Source organism: Emys orbicularis, chromosome 11, assembly GCF_028017835.1.
Source record: "Emys orbicularis isolate rEmyOrb1 chromosome 11, rEmyOrb1.hap1, whole genome shotgun sequence".
NCBI classification, from domain to species: domain Eukaryota; kingdom Metazoa; phylum Chordata; order Testudines; family Emydidae; genus Emys; species Emys orbicularis.
Window position 1 is genome coordinate 74,221,601 of NC_088693.1, and position 21,923 is coordinate 74,243,523.

Sequence of the window (21,923 nt, forward strand, 5' to 3'; positions counted from 1 at the left end):
CCATCCGCCGCCTCTGCTGCGGTGTAGCGAGAGGTCCTGCCACTCCTTGGCAGGCACACTCACTCTGGAATGCATTAAGGTGGTGGCATGTAGCCAACACCGCACCCAGGAGCAGCGGAGGAGAGCAGACCTGACCCCAGGAGGGTCCGGTTGTTTTCCCGCCTGACCTGGACCCGACAGTTGTAGTTGGGTCCCGACCGGGTTGCAGGGCTCTAATTTGTGCCACATTTGAATATGCTTTTCAAATTCATGAACATGCAATGCTGGGCCCTTACACACAGTATGCTGGAGAGGTCAGCAGGAAAACACGTCGGCAGTTAACTAAAATCATTGGAATTATTCATGTACAAAAAACGTACATGAACATGCATTTGGGAGGAAATGGGTACTTTAATGAATCCTTTCCAAATGAATGTATGCAATAAAAATGGAATTAACACCTGTGCATATAAAATACTTTAGATACCTTCCATGGTGATACTTGTACTAAATTTTATAGGCCCCCTAATAAAATTCCTTGAGAGCTATGGAAATATGACATCACCCTTGTGACGATATAAGGAGCCATATGATAAACAATGTTTTATTTCTGGAGCTGTAAAAGCATTTACAGATTTCTTTTCAGGACTTGTAAATCATTGAAGGTATTGCAGACCATTCTGATCTGTAGGGATTTCAGAACTTTCTGCAAAAAAGGTACTAAATACCATTTTTCATGACATCATGGTAGCCCGTTTTTGCCCAAAAGTAACCAAAATGGGTACACAGTAGGAATAAAGGGGCAAGCTTGAGCAGCAGATAGTTATAAAAAGGGGTCAGGGAGGGCAAGTGGGTTATAAATAGCAAATAACTGTATCATAGCAGCCTATGTCTAAAGACACTTAAAAGAGATACTTTAAAAGCTCTAGAAGATATCTGAATTCATGTAATTTGACATGGATAATACCAACCTCACAAGTAAATTGAATGTAATGTGTATAAACTAATATGAAATTTTATAGGCCATTGTTCTTAGGCGCTTTATTTGTACAGTTTCTCTTCATTCTTTTCCCTTTTCTGTCTTTATTTGGTAAGAATATAAGTTCATCCTTCTTTTCACCTTCTCGTAGATAAGTTAATGTTGAGAACCATCTTCTGGATTTTTTCTTCCTTCTTTAAAATATTAGCCTTTACAGTACAAATCTTGTCTTGCTGGTCTTTAATCAACTGTTCCAACTCAGCCAGCTCTGCTTTTAAGGGCTCCACAGCGCTGTCTGTGATGCTGAAAGAGACAAGCAGTACGCTACATTTTAGGGGAACATTACACTGTTTTGCATTATTTATGCCTCTGAGACAGTACATGAAATACTTGGAATTTGCAAAGAATTTTTAAATCAAACCCACCCTTCCTGAAACAGACAGAATTAGTGAGACAGCTGAAGGGAAAATGAACACAGAAGCAGATTGTCGAAGAGCTACCCTCAGGGATGGCTCCAGGCACCAGCGCAGCAAGCAGGTGCTTGGGGCGGCCAAGGGAAAGGGGCGGCACATCCGGCTCTCCGGCAGTGGGTCCCTCAGTCTCTCTCGGAAGGAAGGACCTGCCGCCAAATTGCCGCCGAAGAATGAAGCGGCGGCTGTACAGCTGCCGAAGTGCCACCGATCACGGCTCCCCTCCCCCCCCCCCGCCACTTGGGGCGGCAAAAACGCTGGAGCCGTCCCTGGCTACCCTGATGTTTTACCCTTGGGATAGCTCAGTGGTTTGAGCATTGCCCTGCTAAACCCAGGGTTGTGAGTTCAATCCTTGAGGGGGCCACTTGGGGATCTGGGGCAAAATCAGTACTTGGTCCTGCTAGTGAAGGCAGGGGGCTGGACTCGATGACCTTTCAAGGTCCCTTCCAGTTCTAGGAGATGGGATATCTCCATTATTATATTATATTACCACACGATTTACTGGCTAATGGTGGTTTCATATCTAAAACTGCTCTCCTGCTAAACTTTGTTTACTTTATGATTATTTCATCCTCCCAGCCCACCCTACCCTGTTTGTCTATTTCATCACCTCTTGCATCCTGTCTGACACGTAGAGGGAGAACTCTCTGAGGTTGGGATTGTGGTGCCTAGGCAAGGGGGCTCCAATCCTCGGCTGGGGTTCCTAGGCACTACAATACCAATAGTGCATAATGATCACCCCCCACACAATGAACTTCTCAGCGGGAGAAGCCGGTTTCCACAGACAAGGAGATGGGGAAGTTGAAGCTATGCCAGAGGCTCAGACATAGTTCAGTGACAAGAAAGGAAAGTTCTCCTGGCAAGGACTGACAGTCTTTCCACTGGCAGCTAACCTTGGAAAGGAAAGAACTCAGGCAGTTGGGGACCACATGGCCTCTTTCTAACCTCAGCCCTGAATGTTCAGTGCTACAAGGGGTCACTTGCACAGCTACAGACCCATTTCCGAGAAGGCTCCTGAAGTTCAGTGGCACCAGATTGCACGTACCATAAATGGGAATATGATGCCATGAGGCTCAAAGAATAGTAAACTATTAGCTGCAAACCCGGGCAGGGATCGCACTGCAAAGGGACTTCTCTATTACATGAATTGAGATGTTTTATTTTAAAACAAATATGCACCCTTCCTAAATGCTTGACTTAAGGTCCTACAGTTAAGGCAGTGCTGGACTGAAGTGCCTTGTAGCAGTTCAGAATTACACACGCACTCCCTGGAGTCATCATTTAGAAGTTCATATTTCATAACCTTTCAATTCTCCTTCCCTTCCACAAATCACAAAAAATTATCAATGAAAATTGCACTTGGATTTCCCCAATGGGACCCATTAATTGTCTTCCACAGAAGTAAAGAAAACAACACTGTGCATCCAAGTTATACTACATATGGGAAACATTGTCTTCTTCATGGCTGATACGGAGTAATTTTTTCCTGAAAGATGTGAACTGCCATAAAGTTATGATGATCTTATTAGGATTTCACAATGAATCTGGCAAAGAACATATTGTTGCAGAGTTTTCAATTTTTTATTTCTTCTTTATGTGCAAACTGAATGGCTATTACAAGGAGATGTTAGTCTCTCCATTGTTAAAGTAGAAGCCAGCAGGGTGGATTGATTTAAACAAACAATTTAAGTCACCAGTTTTGATCATGATTTAAATCAGCAAGCAGAAAACTTTGACTGAAATCTTCAATTTTAATTGTTTTGCATTTGTGCTTTTTATTTATTTTCCTAAAGAAAAAAGTTTATTCTCATTAGCTGGTAACCATTAAAACATGATGATTTACAACTAAATATAACCTATACACTAAATTTGGTGCTTCTTTTTGTTAACCAGGAGGATATACTATATTATATGTAAGCAATTTTACAGCTTAACTTACATTTATTAAAATTCCTAATTTCTACATTTTTATTATGCTAGGAAATGGGTAATGATGCATTTCTTATTTACTAGATGATTAATGTTTTACTTGTGATTTCTGTCAAGCTGTATTAGGATGGAAATTCAAATTCAATTTAAACTGCACGAAAACAGCATTATATATATATATATAAAGCTATTTTAAATGCGCTGAATACATAAGAAAAAAGTTTATCAGATCATGTTTTGCATTTAAAACTAATGGGTTTATTAATACTTTCTTTGTTTATCTGTAGTTAGCGAAGTGAACTGATTGTTTCTAGTTACCATGTCCTTCAAGATTTTAGAACTAACAGATTTCATCCTCTCTCACCTAATTTTTATTCACAGATTGTGAGAGGAAAACAAACTTTCCTGCCTTTTCAATGCCCAATTGATTTCTTAACTTTGAATGAACCAGTCATTGAACTGAGCTAGCTGAATAAAGGGAAATGAAGAAAATATTCTCCCTTCACCTGCAGAAGAGGCTACCGCTGTCAAAAGCTGGTTTAGCATTTAGAATAATAGAATCAGAGGTACAGAGAGATGCCCTGGCATCCTCCATCTGGGGAGACAAACTGACAGTGGGTTTGGTCTTATGAAAAGAGGGTCTCAGACATCCTGGTTGAAAAACGTTGTGAGAAGGACTTTGGGTAAGCAATGCCTTATTAGAGAGGAGGGGATCTTGTTAATTATGTTTAGGCTCTAGAATGTGTGTTATGATTTTGTTTTACATGTAATCCTTTGTTTCCAATATTTGTTTGCTATCATGAATCCCTGTTCTTTGTTAAATGAATTTACGCTTGTTTTCTCTATAAACAAATCTAAGGGCTGTGTGTTAAGTGGAGCTGTGACCCAGCACATAACTCGTAAGCTTTGGTGTACTCTTCATTTAAGAACAGAGGATCTGGTAATTCTGGGAGTATGATTGGGGCTGGACACCACAGAGATGCTCGGAGGACTAGGGTGTTGGAGTGTATCTATAGCTAGCCTATAAAGGGATGGTGGAATCTGCATAGGCTGACAGGTGCGTGCTTGTGTTGCATGTAGCTGGTGGAGTCAGGGAGTGACCCCTGGCAGGCACAGAAAAGGCTTCCGCAAGCTATGGACAGGTGGTAGCGATGTGCCTCAGGGTACCCCTGGGAGCATCACAATATGCACCAGTGTGAATTCCAAATGCTCTCCAGACAAGGAAGGCCACAATTTGCATCAGCTGAGTTTATCCCCAAACCTGGGTAAACTCCACTGGAGCAAATAGTAACTACCCTGGTCCACACTTGGGATATGCACCTGTGCAGCTATATCAGAAGGAGGCCACAGATTGCTGGAATCAGGGCTAATTTCCAGTGTCAGCCAGGTTGCAAGCAAGCTACTTCCCCTTAATTACTTGACATTCCATTATCCATTGGGCAATGAATAACCCAGTAGCTCCCCCAAGTGGATCGTTACACTGTATCACCAACAAGCTGGACTAGGTTCACTTTGTATTTCTCATTTCCTCTATGCTTGGATGCAATGCACTGCTTGGGCCTTTTATTGACTCTGTTACTTTTCATTTTATTTTAATTTATTTATTTTTAGGTGTAGAAAAATAAACAAGCTAACACTGGGGGAAAAAAGCCACTCTCTCTTATGGGGAAGTGTAATTTTCATTTCAGCAAATTACAGGATCAAAATTAAACTGTGTGGGGGTGAGGGAGATTTTATTTTTTGGCTGAAACAACATTTCTTCATTGAATTACTTATTTTTTACTGAGATTAAAATACAAGAAGAGTAATAAACTACTCCTAATGGCTACTCTTACTTCAGTACTTCATAGTTATGGCAAATAGTTGATGCTCTGGAGACAGGGCTATGTTAATAAAAAGCTTCCCAGAGTAAACTGCATGTGACTTGTACGCTGTTCATCTGCCATTTTTTGGCCCCCAGCAGAGTGCTATGTCAAAGGCCTGCCTCTGCAAACAGTATCTGCAGAGCAACAGCACTTCCTTCTCAGTCCTCCCCTCGGTGCTCCCCCAAACCAGTGTTTTTTTGTTTTGGCTAGTGCCATTTGGAGTTCTAATATTTATCCGCCCCTCCTGATTTAGTTGGGGATTGAATCATAGAATAGAATCATAGAATATCAGGGTTGGAAGGGACCTCAGGAGGTCATCTAGTCCAACCCCCTGCTCAAAGCAGGATCAATTCCCAACTAAATCATCCCAGCCAGGGCTTTGTCAAGCCGGGCCTTAAAAACCTCCAAGGAAGGAGACTCCACCACCTCCCTAGGTAACCCATTCCAGTGCTTCACCACCCTCCTAGTGAAATAGTGTTTCCTAATATCCAACCTAGACCTCCCCCACTGCAACTTGAGACCATTACTCCTTGTTCTCTTTCCAATTTTTCCACATCCTTCTTGTAGCATGGGGCCCAAAACTGGACACAGTACTCCAGATGAGGCCTCACCAATGCCAAATAGAGGGGAATGATCACATCCCTCAATCTGTTGGCAATGCCCCTACTTACACAGCCCAAAAGGCCATTAGCCTTCTTGGCAACAAGGGCACACTGTTGACTCATATCCAGTTTCTTGTCCACTGTAACCCCTAGGTCCTTTTCTGCAGAACTGCTGCCTAGCCACTCGGTCCCTAGTCTGTAGCAGTGCATGGGATTCTTCCTTCCGAAGTACAGGACTCTGCACTTGTCCTTGTTGAACTTCATCAGATTTCTTTTGGCCCAATCCTCTACTTTGTCTAGGTCTCTCTGTATCCCATTCCTACCCTCCAGCGTATCTACCACTCCTCCCAGTTTAGTGTAATCTGCAAACTTGCTGAGTTTGCAATCCATGCCATCCTCCAGATCATTAATGAAGATATTGAACAAAACCGGCCCCAGGACTGATCCTTGAGGCACTCCGCTTGATACCGGTTGCTAACTAGACATAGAGCCATTGATCACTATCCATTGAGCCCGACTATCTAGCCAGCTTTCTATCCACCTTATAGTCTATTCATCCAGCCCATACGTCTTCAGCTTACTGGCAAGAATACTGTGGGAGACCATATCAAAAGCTTTGCTAAAGTCGAGGAATAACAGGTCCACTGCTTTCCCCTCATCCACAGAGCCAGTTATCTCATCATAGAAGGCAATTAGGTTAGTCAGGCATGACTTGCCCTTGGTGACTCCATGCTGACTGTTCCTGATCACTTTCCTCTCCTCTAAGTGCTTCAAAATTGATTCCTTGAGGACCTGTTCCATGATTTTTCCAGGGACTGAGGTGAGGCTGACTGGTCTGTAGTTCCCCGGATCCTCCTCCTTCCCTTTTTTAAAGATGGGTACTACATTAGCCTTTTTCCAGTCATCCGGGACCTCCCCCGATTGCCATGAGTTTTCAAACATAATGGCCAATGGCTCTGCAATCACATCCTCCAACTCCTTTAGCACCCTCGGATGCAGTGCATCTGGCCCCATGGACTTGTGCTCATCCAGCTTTTCTAAATAATCCTGAACCACTTCTTTCTCCACAGAGGGCTGGTCACCTCCTCTCCATAGTGTGCTGCTCAGTGCAGTAGTCTGGGAGTTGACCTTGTTCATGAAGACAGAGGCAAAAAAAGCATTGAGTACATTAGCTTTTTCCACATCTTTTGTCACTAGGTTGCCTGCCCCATTCAGTAAGGGGCCCACACTTTCCCTGACCACCTTCTTTTTGCTAACATACCTGTAGAAACCCTTCTTGTTACTCTTAACATCCCTTGCTAGCTGCAACTCCAAGTGTGATTTGGCCTTCCTGAGTTCACTCCTGCATGCCTGAGCAATATTTTTATCCTCCTCCCTGGTCATTTGTGCAATCTTGAACTTCTTGTAAGCTTCTTTTTTGTGTTTAAGATCAGCAAGGATTTCACTGTTAAGCCAAGCTGGTTGCCTGCCATATTTACTATTCTTTCTACACATTGGGATGGTTTGTTCCTGCAACCTCAATAAGGATTCTTTAAAATACAGCCAGCTCTGTTCTCTTTGTATTCTGTGTTGTAATTGAAATCAATATATTTGAAAATGTAGAAAACATCCAAAAATATTTAAATAAATGGTATTCTACTATTAACAGTGCGATTAATCGTGCAATTAATTTTTTTAATTGCTTGACAGCCCTATTTAAAACATAAGCCTGTTTAAAATTAAATTAGAAAATGTCTACCTATGTTAAGGCCTAAACTTATTGTCATCCAATTAAATTTAAAAAATACTAAATAGTGCATGCTTTAAAGAAAGTTCCACCAGTTTTAGTGATTTGAGTTACTGGCTATGCATCTGGAACCAGAGTTTTAACTTGCCAGCAAGTTAAAGTAGTATGGATCGGATGAATGGACTATAAGGTCGATAGAAAGCTGGCTAGATCATCGGGCTCAACGGGTAGTGATCAATGGCACCATGTCTAGTTGGCAACCGGTATCAAGCAGAGTGCCCCAAGGGTCAGTCCTGGGGCTGGTTTTGTTCAATATCTTCATTAATGATCTGGAGGATGGCGTGGATTGCAAACTCAGCAAGTTTGCAGATGACACTAAACTGGGAGGAGTGGTAGATACGCTGGAGGGTAGGGATAGGATACAGAGGGACCTAGACAAATTAGAGGATTGGGCCAAAAGAAATCTGATGAGGTTCAACAAGGACAAGTGCAGAGTCCTGCACTTTGGAAGGAAGTGTTTCCTTGTTATTTATTAAGCGCAAAAGAAAATCCAGTTTTAATGTATGGTTGAGGTTTCACCATACACCTGTCAGGGTTCCCCCGCCCACTCTGAACTCTGGGGTACAGATGTGGGGACCCACATGAAAGACTCCCTAAGCTTATATTCTACCAGCTTAGGTTAAAACTTCACCAAGGCACAAATTCCTTTCCTTGTTCTTGGACGGTATAGCTACCACCACCAAATGATTTACACAAAAATTCAGGGAAGAGTCACTTGGAATCCCTATCCCCCCAAAATATCCCCCCAAGTCCCTTCACCCCCTTTCCTGGGGAGGCTTGAGAATAATATACCAACCAACTGCCTTAGCAATGAGGGCACAGACCAGACCCTTTGTCTTCAGGACACTGAAAATCAATCAGGTTCTTAAAAGAAGAACTTTATTATAAAGAAAAAAGTAAAAGAATCACACCTGCAAAACCAGGATGGAAGGTAACTTTACAGGGTAATAAAAAGATTTAAAACAGAGGATTCCCCACGAGGCTCTTCTTCACAGTTAGAAAAACAGGAATAAAACTACCTCTGTAGCATAGGAAAATTCATACGCTAAAACAAAAGATAACCTAACGCATTTCCTTGCCTTACTTACAATGTCTGTAATTTTAGATGGATTATTCCAGGTATATTCTCAGGAGATGTTGTGCCTGCTTGGCTTCTCCCTCCGTCCGGAGAGAGGAACAAACAAAGAAGAACAAACAAATCCTTCCCCTCAGATTTGAAAGTATCTTCTTTCCTCATTGATCCTTCTGGTCATGTGCCAGCTAGGTTATTGAACTGTTTAACCCCTTACAGGTAAGGCAATTCAGTACAGCTGCCAAGGAGGGATTTTATGCTACTCTTTCCTCTATATTTATGACAACACATAACATTTGTTTGCATTACGTGGCTATCCATGTAGGCTCTTGGAAAGGGTTTGGAAAATGGTCAGTATTTCAGAGGTACCTCTATCTGCCATGTAACTCATTTAACATAATTTATTCACATAATAGAAGAGCTGAAAAGACTTTAAAATCTGGGTTAAACCAGAACCTTGTAGAATGCATGAAATTTACTTTTTTTTTTTTAAACAAAAGGTAATTAAAATTGTAGAGACAGCAATTTGTAATTCAGCCTGTCCCAGGTGGCAAACCAGTCTTGTCCTGAGGACACTCTTCTTTAGGTATCCTTACCTCTGCTCCTTCTGGAGAGCCTCTGCATGCTGCTTGTTCTCATGCTGCCACATTTGCAGTTCGTTCTTCATGGAGTCCATGTCCTCCTGAATGTAGTCCATGATTTTCCCAAGAGGAAGCGCACTCCGACACAGCGTCTGAATAGATGCACGAAACTTCTCTATTTCTTTTGATACTAGGTCCTTCTCCTTTCTCCTGGCTGCTTCTGACAAAAGCGGCTTCTCCTAATTTAATTGAGTAAAAAAAACAACAACAAAAACACAGGGAAAACATGAAGTCAAGAAAGGCCCTGAACATTTTAAAGAGGTGAACTAAAAAGAATGTTAAAAACAGGAAGCTGTGCATTGTAAAGGGGATGTTTAAGACTGACTGCAATGAAGCTATAAAGCCAAAGCAGTATTCTAGAAGAGGTCAGCAGTATCACCTCTTCATTGAAAAGTGCTTGTCACAGAACCATGTAGTAACAGTAGTAGCCACATTAAAACAGAATGATTTCAAGATCATTCAAGGCAAAAAAGTGCAAGTTAAATTACAAGTGCAAATTCACTTTTGGCAATGCATAGTTTACGTGACATCATACAAAGATGAAGCTCAAAGGAAAAAAGAAGGCCTCATTTAATCTGAATCTTGAATCTATATGTAAAGAGGCAACATCTCTACTGCCCAAACTGAACTACTGAAGACACTATCCCCCCAGGATTCTCACTGTGGCAGAGCTCCCCTAATTCATAAAGATTTGTTTTGTAATCCTTGAGGGCAATGGTAACAGGGTGAGTACAAACCAGGCACCCCACTGCAGAGTGTAATTGTTGCCCAAACATTCCAATCTGTTCCTTCAACTGCGTGGGTGGCCATTTGCCCAGAAAGAAAAGCCCATTCAGAAGGATCAGTGGAATATCAAAAGCGTTTGAGAGAAAAATCTGTAAAAAGGCTACTGTCGAATTCTGACAGGAGGTGAGTGAGATTCCTGCAAGATGGAATCTTCAGAATCCATGTGGCTAGTCTTCTCTTTAGCTAGGACCCTCTCACCACCAGCTTCTCATGGGGAGGGTGTTAATCAGTTTAAGCACGTTCTTGGGAAGGATATACTTGACTGCCTTAAGACAAAGAAGCCGTGTGAGGAGTCTGCCACATCTCCTTAACCCAGGGGTTGGCAAACTACGGCTGGATCCGGCCTGTGGGCTTGCCCCCCACCCCCATGGCACTATGTCCCTGCAGCCCCGAGGGGGGCGAGGGGGGAGGCTCCGTGTACTTCCCTTATCTGCAAGCACTGCCCCCGGCAGCTCCCATTGGCCGGGAACGGGAAACCGCAGCCAATGGGAGCTTCGGGGTAGGTACCCGCAGGCAAGGCCAGCGTGTGGAGCCCTCTGCCCCCCCCTCCCCCAGGGGCAGCAGGGATGTGGTGCCGGCCGCTTCCGGGAGTGGCATGGCGCAGGGCCAGGGCCAGGATGGGGAGCCTCTTAGCCTCGCTGCGCACCGCTGCCACCCCAGAGCTGCTCCAGGTAAGCGGCGCCAGGCGGGAGCCCACACCCCAAACCCCTCCCGTACCCCAACCCCCTGCCCTGAGCCCCCTGCAGCACCCAACACCCTCCCGCACCCCAACCCCCTGCCCTGAGCCCCCTGCCGCACCCCAACCCCCTGTCACACCCCACAGGCACAGATGGCAGTTTAGGTGTCCAACTAAGACTGACTTTTGATAGGAGTTGGGCAACTCACCGCCATTTGTGTTTTTCAAACTTCCCCCCTTGCTGACCCGAGTACAGTAACTGGGGAAGACAAGATTTAAAAAAAAATTAAAAGGACAATGGGTGGGATTTTCAAAGCATCCCAAGGGAGTTAGGCACTCAGATCTTACATTCAATGGAAGTTGGTTGCCTAATTCCCTTAGGCATCTTGGAAACTCCTAGCCCACAGCATTTAACTTGGAGTGATGGACCGATATTTGCCAAAAGTGACTAAATCACAATGACCAATCTGACATCATTAACATTCTGTAACAAACCTATTCCCATGAGCTTTCCTTCAGTGCAGCATTTGCTGCAACAGAAATTTCCATCCCCATCTCACCCCACAAGTCCCTCCTTTCTGGATTAATTTTTCTTTCTATTAAAAAAAAAAAGCCAGCAGCCAGAGAGCTTGGGTTCCAAAATTTAGTTTTCCTTTAGTGCAAAGTTTGTACATGTTGAAGTTTATGTAAATTCCTTTCAGCTATTTAATGGATGCAGGAAAACTAGAAAGGTCTTTATTTAACATCCTAGCCCCAGGATTGATCAGTTAGTAAAAGCAGTTCCTACAGGCTATATAAATCCAGAGGTGGCAGCCTGGGTGTGCCTCACTGGGCCACAATATACTATACTGTCCCCTATTACCCCCTACCTGATTGGCCTTTCTTCCTACCCAAGCTGTGGATTGTTTGCTCAGCTGCATCTGCAGGCAGCAGGGACGACTGCCAACCACATTTCAACAGCCTTTGGCTTACTGATGAACTCAGATATATATTTTAGAAAAATACTTCTAAGATTTTAAGGCAGATTTACTTACTTCTGATGCTTGTATTTTACCACACACACTATGTATGAAAACTTTGGGACTTCTGAGTTTTCAAGGATTTTAGAACTTCAGATTTGTTTAATTAGGAATCAGGTGAGGCAATGAACTTTGTGACCTTGGCTTCCAAAGTCAGTTCTTGAGTGTTGTGGGCTTATGGTTTGACAGTTAAAAGAAATACTCATTTTAATTCCTGTTCCTTGCCCATTACTTCTTTCTCCAAAGCAGGTGTTTCATTATATTGCACCACTGTATCGATTAAAGAGGACATTATCAGGTATTTTGCTCTTATTTGTACAAACTTCAACGCATGTCTTTCTTGACCAGTTTTGTCCTTTGTGATCTGGTAAGCATTTACACTCCCAGAATGCCAAGCTTTTTAGAGGGAGTGTTCCACAGAGAGCTACTCTATGATGCTTCACCTCCTTGGCAATCTCTTGGGGAGATAACCAAATTAATGATGATGATTATATGTCAATAATAATTCCCATTTGTTCTGCAACCCACACCACTCTCCATACATTTACCATGGCACACCATCTCTCTCCTGAGATCCACAGAATTTCCCCCTGGATCTCAAGACACCCTTCAGCCTGGAGAGCCACAACCTCTTTCCCGTTGCCATCCACCACACCATATCCACTGAAGGTATCATGGCAAACTTCATGGACACAGACTCAGATTTTTCTATTCAATTTTTCCATTCTACTTTGGGTCTTGTACTGAACCGATCACCACAGTATCTCAGCACCTTATGCTCGCCCACATTTTATTTTTTAATTCCTTCACCGTGGAGGGCATAATCTCGCCCAAAGTAACACCCCAATTGACCAAGGCGTCAAAACTGGCGTTTCTAGGTTGAGGGCTAAGATGCTGAGGATTCAGTGGCTGATGGTTTATGCCTTTGAATCCCAGGCCCCTTTCGCTGTGGCTCATAGTAACGCTGTAGTTGCAGGTACTGGAGTGGTCAGGATCTCTGGGATGGCTAAGAACTGAATTTCCTTTTCTGTCCAGATGTGTAGATCCCTAGCAAGTGTTGTGTGGCTTTGGAGTCCTTTAAAATATGGACTGATGCATCGGTCTTGTATGCCCTCAAAAGGGAGGTCCTCAACTGCCGTCTGTACCTCCTTTAGCAGTCCTGAGAAATGTAACCATGAGGTCCGTCGCATCATCACCATCATCGATACCAAGTGGGCTGCTGTACCCATGGCATCTAGTGTAGTCTGAAGTGCCAGTCTTACTACTAACTGACGCTCGTGTATGATTGCTCGAAAGAGTTCTCATTGTGCTTCTGGTAAGTGGTTAATAAATGCATTACGTTTAGCATAGTTCATGTGTTCATACTTCGCCATTAAGGCTTGGTAATTTGCAATCTTGAATTGCAAGGTTGCTGACGAGTATGCCTTCCTACCAAATAAATCAAGTCTTTTCCAGTCTCTCTCATAAGGAATGGATTTACTATGATGCTTTCGGCTACGGGAATTTACAGCGTCCACAACTATAGAATTAGGTGAAGAATGCAAAAAAAAAAAAAAAAAAGGGGGGTGGGGGAGAATTCTGCATCCTTGGAGGGCACAGAGTACTTTTTAATCGGCCCTTTTACACGTTGGTGCACTAGAAGCTGGTGTCTGCCAAATGATCTTAGCAGGATCTAGAAGGTTTCCGTGTTGGTATCGCTTTCACAGAGACAGTACGGTCTTTGTTCTTGCCTTTAGCAGGCGGTGCTACCGCTTCAGAGCCTGTGCCTTCAAGTCTTCAAGCTTATAGGTGGTGTCTGTACCCGAGGACCCATGTGTCCTACGGGTACCGTGTTTCGGGGCTGTCGGTGCCTAGATGACCCATTGTGCTGGGGATCTCCTCTGGCTGGTCAGGAGCTCAGTTTGAGGGCTTGCAGCCCTCTTCTTGGAGAGTGAGAGGAGTGTCTGAAGATTTCCTGCTCAGCTCTCCCTCCTTAGAAGTTGAATGCTCCGGGGACTATCTTCGCCATGGAAGGGATTTGGGACTGGGGTCAGACGACGGTTTCAGAGCACCTTCCATCAGGACTAGTTTCTGTTTTAACTCCCAGTTCTTTCGGGATTTGGCCTTCAATTGTTGGCACCGGACGAAGCAAGAGTGTCTGTCTGTAACTGGTATTGCCTTCCTGCAGGAGAGGCACCATTTAAATCTGGAGGAGCCAGATATGCTCCTTACTGGGGCGATCCCCAGATAGGGGAAAAAGGGGAGAAGGAATTTTTTTTTTTTAAACATGGGGGGGAAAAAAACTAAAGAGAACTCTATAAAGCTAAGAAAAAACAAATGGAAACTCTAGCAGGAGCTAAGAAAGTGAACTCTAAGGGCTGGTCCACACTACCCGCCCAATTCGGCGGGTAGAGATCGATCTTCTGGGATCGATTTATCGCGTCTCATCTGGACGCGATAGATCGATCCCAGAAGCGCTCCCCTGTCGACTGCGGAACTCCTGCTTGCCGAGAGGAGGAAGCGCTGTCGACGGGGGAGCCTGCCTGCGCCGCGTGGACCCGAAGTAAGTAAATTTTGTTCGATATAGGAAACGTCGACTTCAGCTACGCTATTCTCGTAGCTGAAGTTGCGTTTCCTATATCGATCCCCCGCCCCAGTGTGGACCTGCCCTAAGACTCTGAGGTAAAGAGAAAAGCAGAATGCTATTTGCTCTGTTTCAGGCCAAGGGCAGCTGAGAAAGAACTGAGGTTGGTTCACCCGCGCAGGGCTAGTTAGCCTCAAAGAAGAGCACAAGGGAGAGAGAGTGCATGTGCAGGCTGAAAGGACACTGCTATCGGTCAGAGGTGCAGGGATGCAGACAAGTGTATAGTAGAGCACCCCTAGGGACATTCCTTGAGGAAGAGCTACTATTTCTATAGAGTAAATAAGTAAAACTTTGCAAGAATGCCCAGTGAGAAAGGCAGTTAATAAAAACGAAGAGTTCCTGATCTCATAGCTACATTTATGGGTTAAAATTTGCTTGGATCATTTCTCTTTAAATCCCTAAGAATTGTGGCAGATGGTGCATTACAACAAGCAATGTGGGTGGTAAAATCCTACATGTCACCTTTGCTCATTTTGCACAAATATATAACAGGATATATTCCATTTTAAGAAAAATGCCAGAATCATTTCAGTTGGTCATATACCTCAAACAACCCACTCGCAATAAAATCCAAGAATCAATAAACTGTCCCCATATAAAAGGACTATTTCACTCTATAGGCCCAATGTGCCTCCTTTTCTTCATGTTTTTTTATGACACCAAGATAAATGTTTATTTTGGATGCCTGGGGGAAAAGGTCTGTCTGCCTTTCCCCTTCCCTTGTTCAGAACAGACTGCAATGTGGAACTGCACGCAGGGATTTGCTAAATTAAAAAGTAGGAACATTCTCTTTTTTTAATCAATGAGGGGAAAACTGCCATTGACGTGGGAGTTGCGGGGAGGGATGGGAACCCAAAATAAACCACCAACCCCCAGGATTTACTTTCATTTCATTCCGCCTTTCTTAAGCAACTAGCACAAGCTAATGGCGTGCATAGCTCTGTAGATGGTTTCTCACAGAACACACAGTTCTAATATTCACTTTGTTTGGTAAATTTGAAATGCCCGACATCCTAAAAAAATTAGGAAAGAGGTGATGTAATTGTTCACCATTTGGAAAGGGTATTTCTAGAGTCAATATTTCAATGAATTATTTGATAATAGTTTTTCATTCTATTTTTATTACCACGTACAGTGCTTGTTATTTTAAAATGAACGGAAGTGAAATATGGATTAAATTACAAAACATGCACACTGTAAGTGGTTAACAGTTTCTACGTGCCCTTTTATTGAAGTAGTACGACCTGCTATCAAAGTAGAACAAAACAGTCACACTTTTATTGAGCTACATCGTTTCCCCCTTTTTTTTCTCGACAGCACAGGAAAGAGCAGAAAACTCATTTTGGACAAGTTTTGGTTTTTTTAATCCAATTGTCTCCAAAAAAACAGTTTGGATTTTTTATTATACAAAATATTGTGTGATCATAAATAGCATAGTTTCTGCATTTTAAACAGACTAACTATCTACTAGGGATCACCAAGAGAAACCTTTTCACAGTAACCATAGGAAAACAGTAAAACAAATCATTTCTCAATGAACAGGATGTTTTTTCTGCTTATATCAGGTCTGAAGTTCAGTAGGAGGCCAAGAAACAAGGACACAATGTTCTCTGCAGTGCGAATTATGAAAGTTAGTGTTACCAGCTTCTGAACTGGAACCCACAAAGAAAAAAAATTCAGTTTCAAAAAGAGCAGAGATATTACTTTTTATTTATAAAACACAACTTAAGGTTCATATTTATACAGAGGAATAGGAATGCTGAAACAAACACAGGAAGAGCCACCCAGCCCAGCTCAGCTCCTGGAGATCATCTCACTCAACATCAATGAATGTCCTGTAGAAGCATCAAATCTCAATACTTAGCAAGGGTTTGTTTAAGCAAAGTCCTTGGAGGTTCTGAAACCCAAACACATCCACAAATAAATCTAATGATTAATTTTTATACATACAGGAAGTTAAGTGGAAAATATTAAATCAGCACTGATTTGTAGATGGGGCAGCAGTTCTATGCATACATTGGTTCTTTCTGAATGACATCTTTAAGATCCAGCATTTGCTTTCTGTCCATTCTGCTAAAGCTCTGGTTTATGTCTTCATTATCTTCAACCTTTCCTACTACAATCTCTTCTTTCTTTGCCTTCGCAGATGCTTCACCCCCACCGCCCCCGCATTTATATCCATTCAACATGATACTGAAAAAATCATCTTCCTGGCTTGTCATTTACTGCGTGACCCCTCTCTTACATCCCTTCACTGGTAATTTCCATGCCTCACCCATTGCAACAAACACAAATAACTTGTCTTCATATTTAAGGCCCTTCATGGCTTAGCTCTCCCTACCTATCATCTCTCAGACTGTTAAGCTATTGAATCCCCATCTCTCTGTCAATGGTACCAGCCTTCATCAGCCATTAGTCTAAGGATATGTCTACGCTGCAATGTAAGCCCAGGGTCAGTAAACCACGAGTTAGCAGACCGGGATTGTTAATCTAGGGCTTGAGAGTCTACACTCATTTGTAACCCCAAATTAGGAACTGTTAAATCCAGGGTCCCAGCCTAGGGCTCCAGTGTCTACACTACATTATGTAGGCCCAAGTCCAACCATCCATATGCCAGAATTACTAGTGCACTCCCACACATGGCCGCTCTAGCCCTTTGTTGGTGGTACAATGTAGGAAAAATTGACTTCCCCTCTAAACTTGACTGTCCAGTGAACAAAGAAAGTCAGCCTGTGGGATACTTTTGGTGGACTCCCAGAGCCCAAGTCTGGTGGGGCTGCATCAACACCGCAAAGCAATAGGGCTTGAACCCTGTGTTCCAGCTTGATTCAGGCTTGGACCCTGCATCCGCATGGGGTCCTGGGACTGTGCCCTGAGTTAGTGCAATTTGTGTGTAGCTGGAAGGGGGTAGGCTTGAGCCCGAGTTCAAATCCTGGGCTTACATTTCAGTGTAGACATACTCTAATTTTCCTTCAGACAACTTCATGCTTTCTTTCAGGTCATGCATGGGAAGGGCTCCCCACATAACTCCACCAAGACACTTCATTGTCCTCTTTCAAATTCCTCCTTGAAACTTGCTTCTGCCATGACACCTACAAAACTCTAATTAGGCAGCGGATGTGCTGTGACCTCTGTTAATTACAATAATCATAACTGTCTCACTGTGACCTTGTGCTCCCGATCTGTTTGCTGTATCTACCTGTTGTCTCAGCTTACATTTACACAGTAAGCTCTTCAGTGCAGGGATCATCTCTTTTTTTGGTTGTGAGGTGTACACATGTAGTGTCTTGCACAATGCGCCCCCGATTCCTAACTGGGGACTCCAGGCACTACTGCAACTCAAATAATAAATAATATTCACAAAATCCTGTTCTCATGTTCACTACATGCAACCATCTTTTGGTGACCTCAAGGTATTCCTGAGAGCTGCAGTCACAGTGACCTGAACCTGGGACTAGGATAAAAGACAAGCTGGATTTGAGCATTCCATTAGCCTATGCTAATTTTCTCTGAGTGATGTTAAATGAAAAGTTAATCAGCCATATCCAGGCTCTACTGTAGGAGCCCTGAAATAGTATGGTTGTCTACATGCAGAAATGTATTCATTATGCTAATATCAAAAGTTTCTCACTGTATTTTATTGCAGCTTTAAATAATCACTACATCATGACAAAGCACTGATAATACAATTGACCTTCAGTATGGCCCTAGGGTAGCTGCATTCTAATAGTTAAATCCCACTGTAAGCATTTCCTTGTGACACAAAACAGTAGGATACAGAGAAGCTTGGGCTCCCAAAGAACAGACTGTGTCACAACACTAGATCTGAGGATGGTTTAAACAAACACAGCTAATTTAACGGTCATAAATTACTAATGAGGTAACATCTTTTATTGAACCAACTTCTGTTGGTGAGAAAGACAAGCTTTTGAGCTACACAGAACGCTTCTTCAGCTATAAAATTGTTACCTCACCTTGTCTCTCTAATATCCTGGGACTGACATGACTACACCACTGCATGTATAAATTACTAATTGCATTTATGGGGGATCCACCATATCATAGTGCAGAGTCTATGCTATTCTGAGGAACTTTAACAAAAATAATATCAACAATCATCATGATTGGTTTGGCCTTAAAGTGATAAGATTTTTTGTTTTTACACCATTTGTGATAAAAGCTAACTTTATCCAGGTTATGGAACTATTTAATACATTTTCTAGCAAAAACCTTGCAGAATTGCTTCTTTTTCAGAGCCAATGAACTTTTTTGGTAGTACAAAGATGGGAGTTTTTAGTAAGTGATCCCACGTAGCAAAAACTCTATTTCATAACCTGTCTACTTTTGCCATGCATCAAATAAATGAAGTGGAATACAAAACATAACATCTGTTTCTTTCTCTGACTGTTTAACATAGGGGTCAGGTTCTAACCAAATATATTTGAGAAGTCTTTTCAGGAATTTGTTAGGCTGAATGCAGCTAATCAAGATAGCAAAAACCTTGTGTATTTCCAAGGTGACTTCTTTGTTTGACCTGAAAAATTTGTATATTATTTTAAGTACTTTCACTACATAGCTTTTGCATTTGTAGATTTAACCTTTTTCTAACACCAGTGTTTCAAGAAAGCATAGGTATGTTTGTGAGGGTGGGCATGGAAAGTATTTCATATGAAGCTATGAATAAATAAATGCTACATTACAATCAACAGTTAAAAGTTATGGTGTCTAATATCCTCTAGTCAAAACATAACACTGCTGAATCCTAAGCATTAATTTACCATCTTTACCCACTTTATAGATTGGATTTTTAAAATAAAACAATATCTAATAATAAATTAATGCACATAAACAGCACTCAAAATACGAACAGACAATTTTTCTGATCTTTGCTAAGTAACAGCTTTAGGCTTTAAAGTCTAAAGAATTGAAGATGGAAAGAAGAAACATTCTTCTGTCAGCAGGAGTAGTTTTAGCAACATCAGGGAAGATATGTACTCTTACTACAGTGCCTGAGTGAAGATATTTTTAATACTATTTCTTTTTGCACCACACGTTCAGTTTCTTAATTCCTCAAATTAAGGCAAATGCTTTCCTGAAATCCAATACCCTCTCAACTATACTGCTACCAAGCACTTTTAATCTCCCCCTCAAACAGTTCTTCTCTATTGTCAGAAAAATAACAGCTTCTCTCTGGATCATAACGATGTCTCTGATGTGATCTGAAAAGCAGTAGCGATAAAGACCCAGTACACTAGCAGGCAGGTATTTAGAGATCATATGATATAAAGATATATAGTATGACTAAATGATCACTGAGGAATTATACAACTGCCATGTGCGTTTGAAAAATGTGAATGGGTAGAAGGGAGCAGATTTGTTCGCTACGGTTTAAAGAGATTTAATCAGGAGAAATGGAATGAAATTATTCAAAAGGAGATTTAGGCTGATTACCAAACAAAAGTCTCTTGACAGTGAAATCTATTAGGTGTTATACAGCTTCTCACAGGAAATGGATAAAGTCCCACTGCTTACCTTGACAGGACAAAATACTCTACAGAACAATCCCGCCCAGGCAGAGGAATGAACTAAATGACCTGATAGTTTCCCCCAAATCTAGTTTATCAGATTTTATGATTGAACAGCACCATCTAGTTACAGATCTAGGAATGGTAACGTGTACAGAAAAAAAATCCAATACAAGTTCAGTGTACACTGCTGGTAACTAATTACGCAGTATTGCAGAGCAGAATGTCACTCACTCGTCCCTTCCATTCTCTAAGCATTTGTATACAGACAGAGCTCATTCCTGCCAATGGATATTAAATTAACAGCCTTATTAGTTCAAGACGACCTATATACTTTGTATATAGGAACTTTCACTAAAATTTGTTGTTAACAATAGACTTTACTGTAAGAACAAGAGAGGGATAGTATTTATGTACATTTAGTATTGGGCTAGATCAGGGGTAGTCAATTATTTTTTGTCAAGGTCCAAATTTCTTGGTCAAGGTGTAGTCAAGGTCCAGACTCTAGAGAAACATTTTTCACACCGCAAGTGCCCCGTTCAACAAACTCATGCAAGCTGTGCATTAGTAATATACCCCATTGCTTATATTTTTAAATGCATTACATGAAAAATAAAATCAAACCGCTGTATAAATGAAACATAGTGGTCAAGCCTCTGGATGTTGTACAAAATAAAACAGTAAGCATTGGTTCACTCTTCCTGAAATGAACGGTTTTGGTATCAAGTGTACCTTTTTTTTTTTGGTGCCATGTTTAAACACAAAGCCATTAAACGTCGAAAGCACTGGAGGCAGGACTACAGCTTTCAACAGTGTAAATGAGCCTATGAGCATAAAGTAATTTTTTTAAAAGGAACATACAGTTTTTTATAGGCGGAAATGATGATAGCTCAGATTAAGCAAATAAGGAATTAAGGAGAACCAGTCACTCATTAATTCACAGTACAGTGTATTGGAAATTGCATTATGAGAGAATGAGAGGGTAAAAATAATTTATAAAATAATAATAATGATAAGAAGTAAATAAAAAGATTTTGCAGTCTGTTCAAACTCGTCTTTTGGTCTAGATTTGGCCTGCGGTCCGCCTTTTTACTATCCTGGTCTAGATAATACTTAGTCCTGCCTTGAGCACAGGGGACTGGACTAGAAGACCTCTTGAGGTCCCTTCCGGTCCTACACTTCTATGTGCTATGATCTGTAATGCAATACGTTTTAAAGTAGAATAAAAGAGGAGTTTGACACAGCAAAGTCTGCTGATAATGGGTTGCCATTTGGAAAAATCAAATGGGTTTTCTTGTTTGAGAAGGCATTCATTGCACTGTCTGACCTCACTTTTCCTCTGCCGCATTGTGGGACTCTCCCGCGGCCAAGGAAGGCTGTCTGGACACAGTCCCACGCATCAGTCATAAAGATGCTCCTTCCCTCTGAGGAACTGCACTCCTCCTTGGCAGTCCCAACATGGGGAGGAAAGAAAGTAAATCCTGATTCCTCTGCCCTAGATCCATGAAGGGATTTAGGTGCCTAAACTGCTTGCCTCCCCCATTCATTGTATAGGGAGAACATGGCCTAATGCAGGCTTTGTGGATTTCAGTGATTTTTAGGCACCTGCAAGTTAGGCATTGCAACCCCTATGTCTATTTGTGGATCCAGGCCTTTCTGACAACATAATCTACTGCCTCCAGACAGCAAGGCAAACTGTGTTTATTTTTTAAGCACAGATATACCAATCTCAGGTCTTAACTATGGACAACCTGAAGATTACACTTCGAAGGGTTCAGGTTAACACTACCACTTTTGGCACAGAAACTAGAGACCACTATTGAGCCATAATAGCTCTCCATAAGGTCAGTTCTTCAGGTGTGTCTGTTTTTCAGTCATCTGGAGATATTTATACTCTCTAATGAATTTTGTTCCTGATCCACCAAGATGCCAGCAGCCAGCCTTATTGCATCAAATTAAAAAAGAGATATG

General features: G+C 42.1%; 1 protein-coding gene across 1 annotated transcript in view; it reads right to left on the reverse strand.

Annotated features, from left to right (window-relative positions):
- Window positions 1-1,095: 1,095 nt before the first annotated feature.
- TRAF3IP1 (TRAF3 interacting protein 1) overlaps window positions 1,096-21,923 on the reverse strand; it is a 119,526-nt gene continuing 98,698 nt past the window's right edge. The window contains exons 19-20 of the mRNA XM_065413622.1: window positions 9,279-9,502; window positions 1,096-1,261 (exon numbers count right to left, since the gene is read on the reverse strand). Coding sequence (XP_065269694.1) covers window positions 1,096-1,261; window positions 9,279-9,502 — 390 coding nt within the window. The remainder of the gene's footprint in view (window positions 1,262-9,278; window positions 9,503-21,923) is intronic.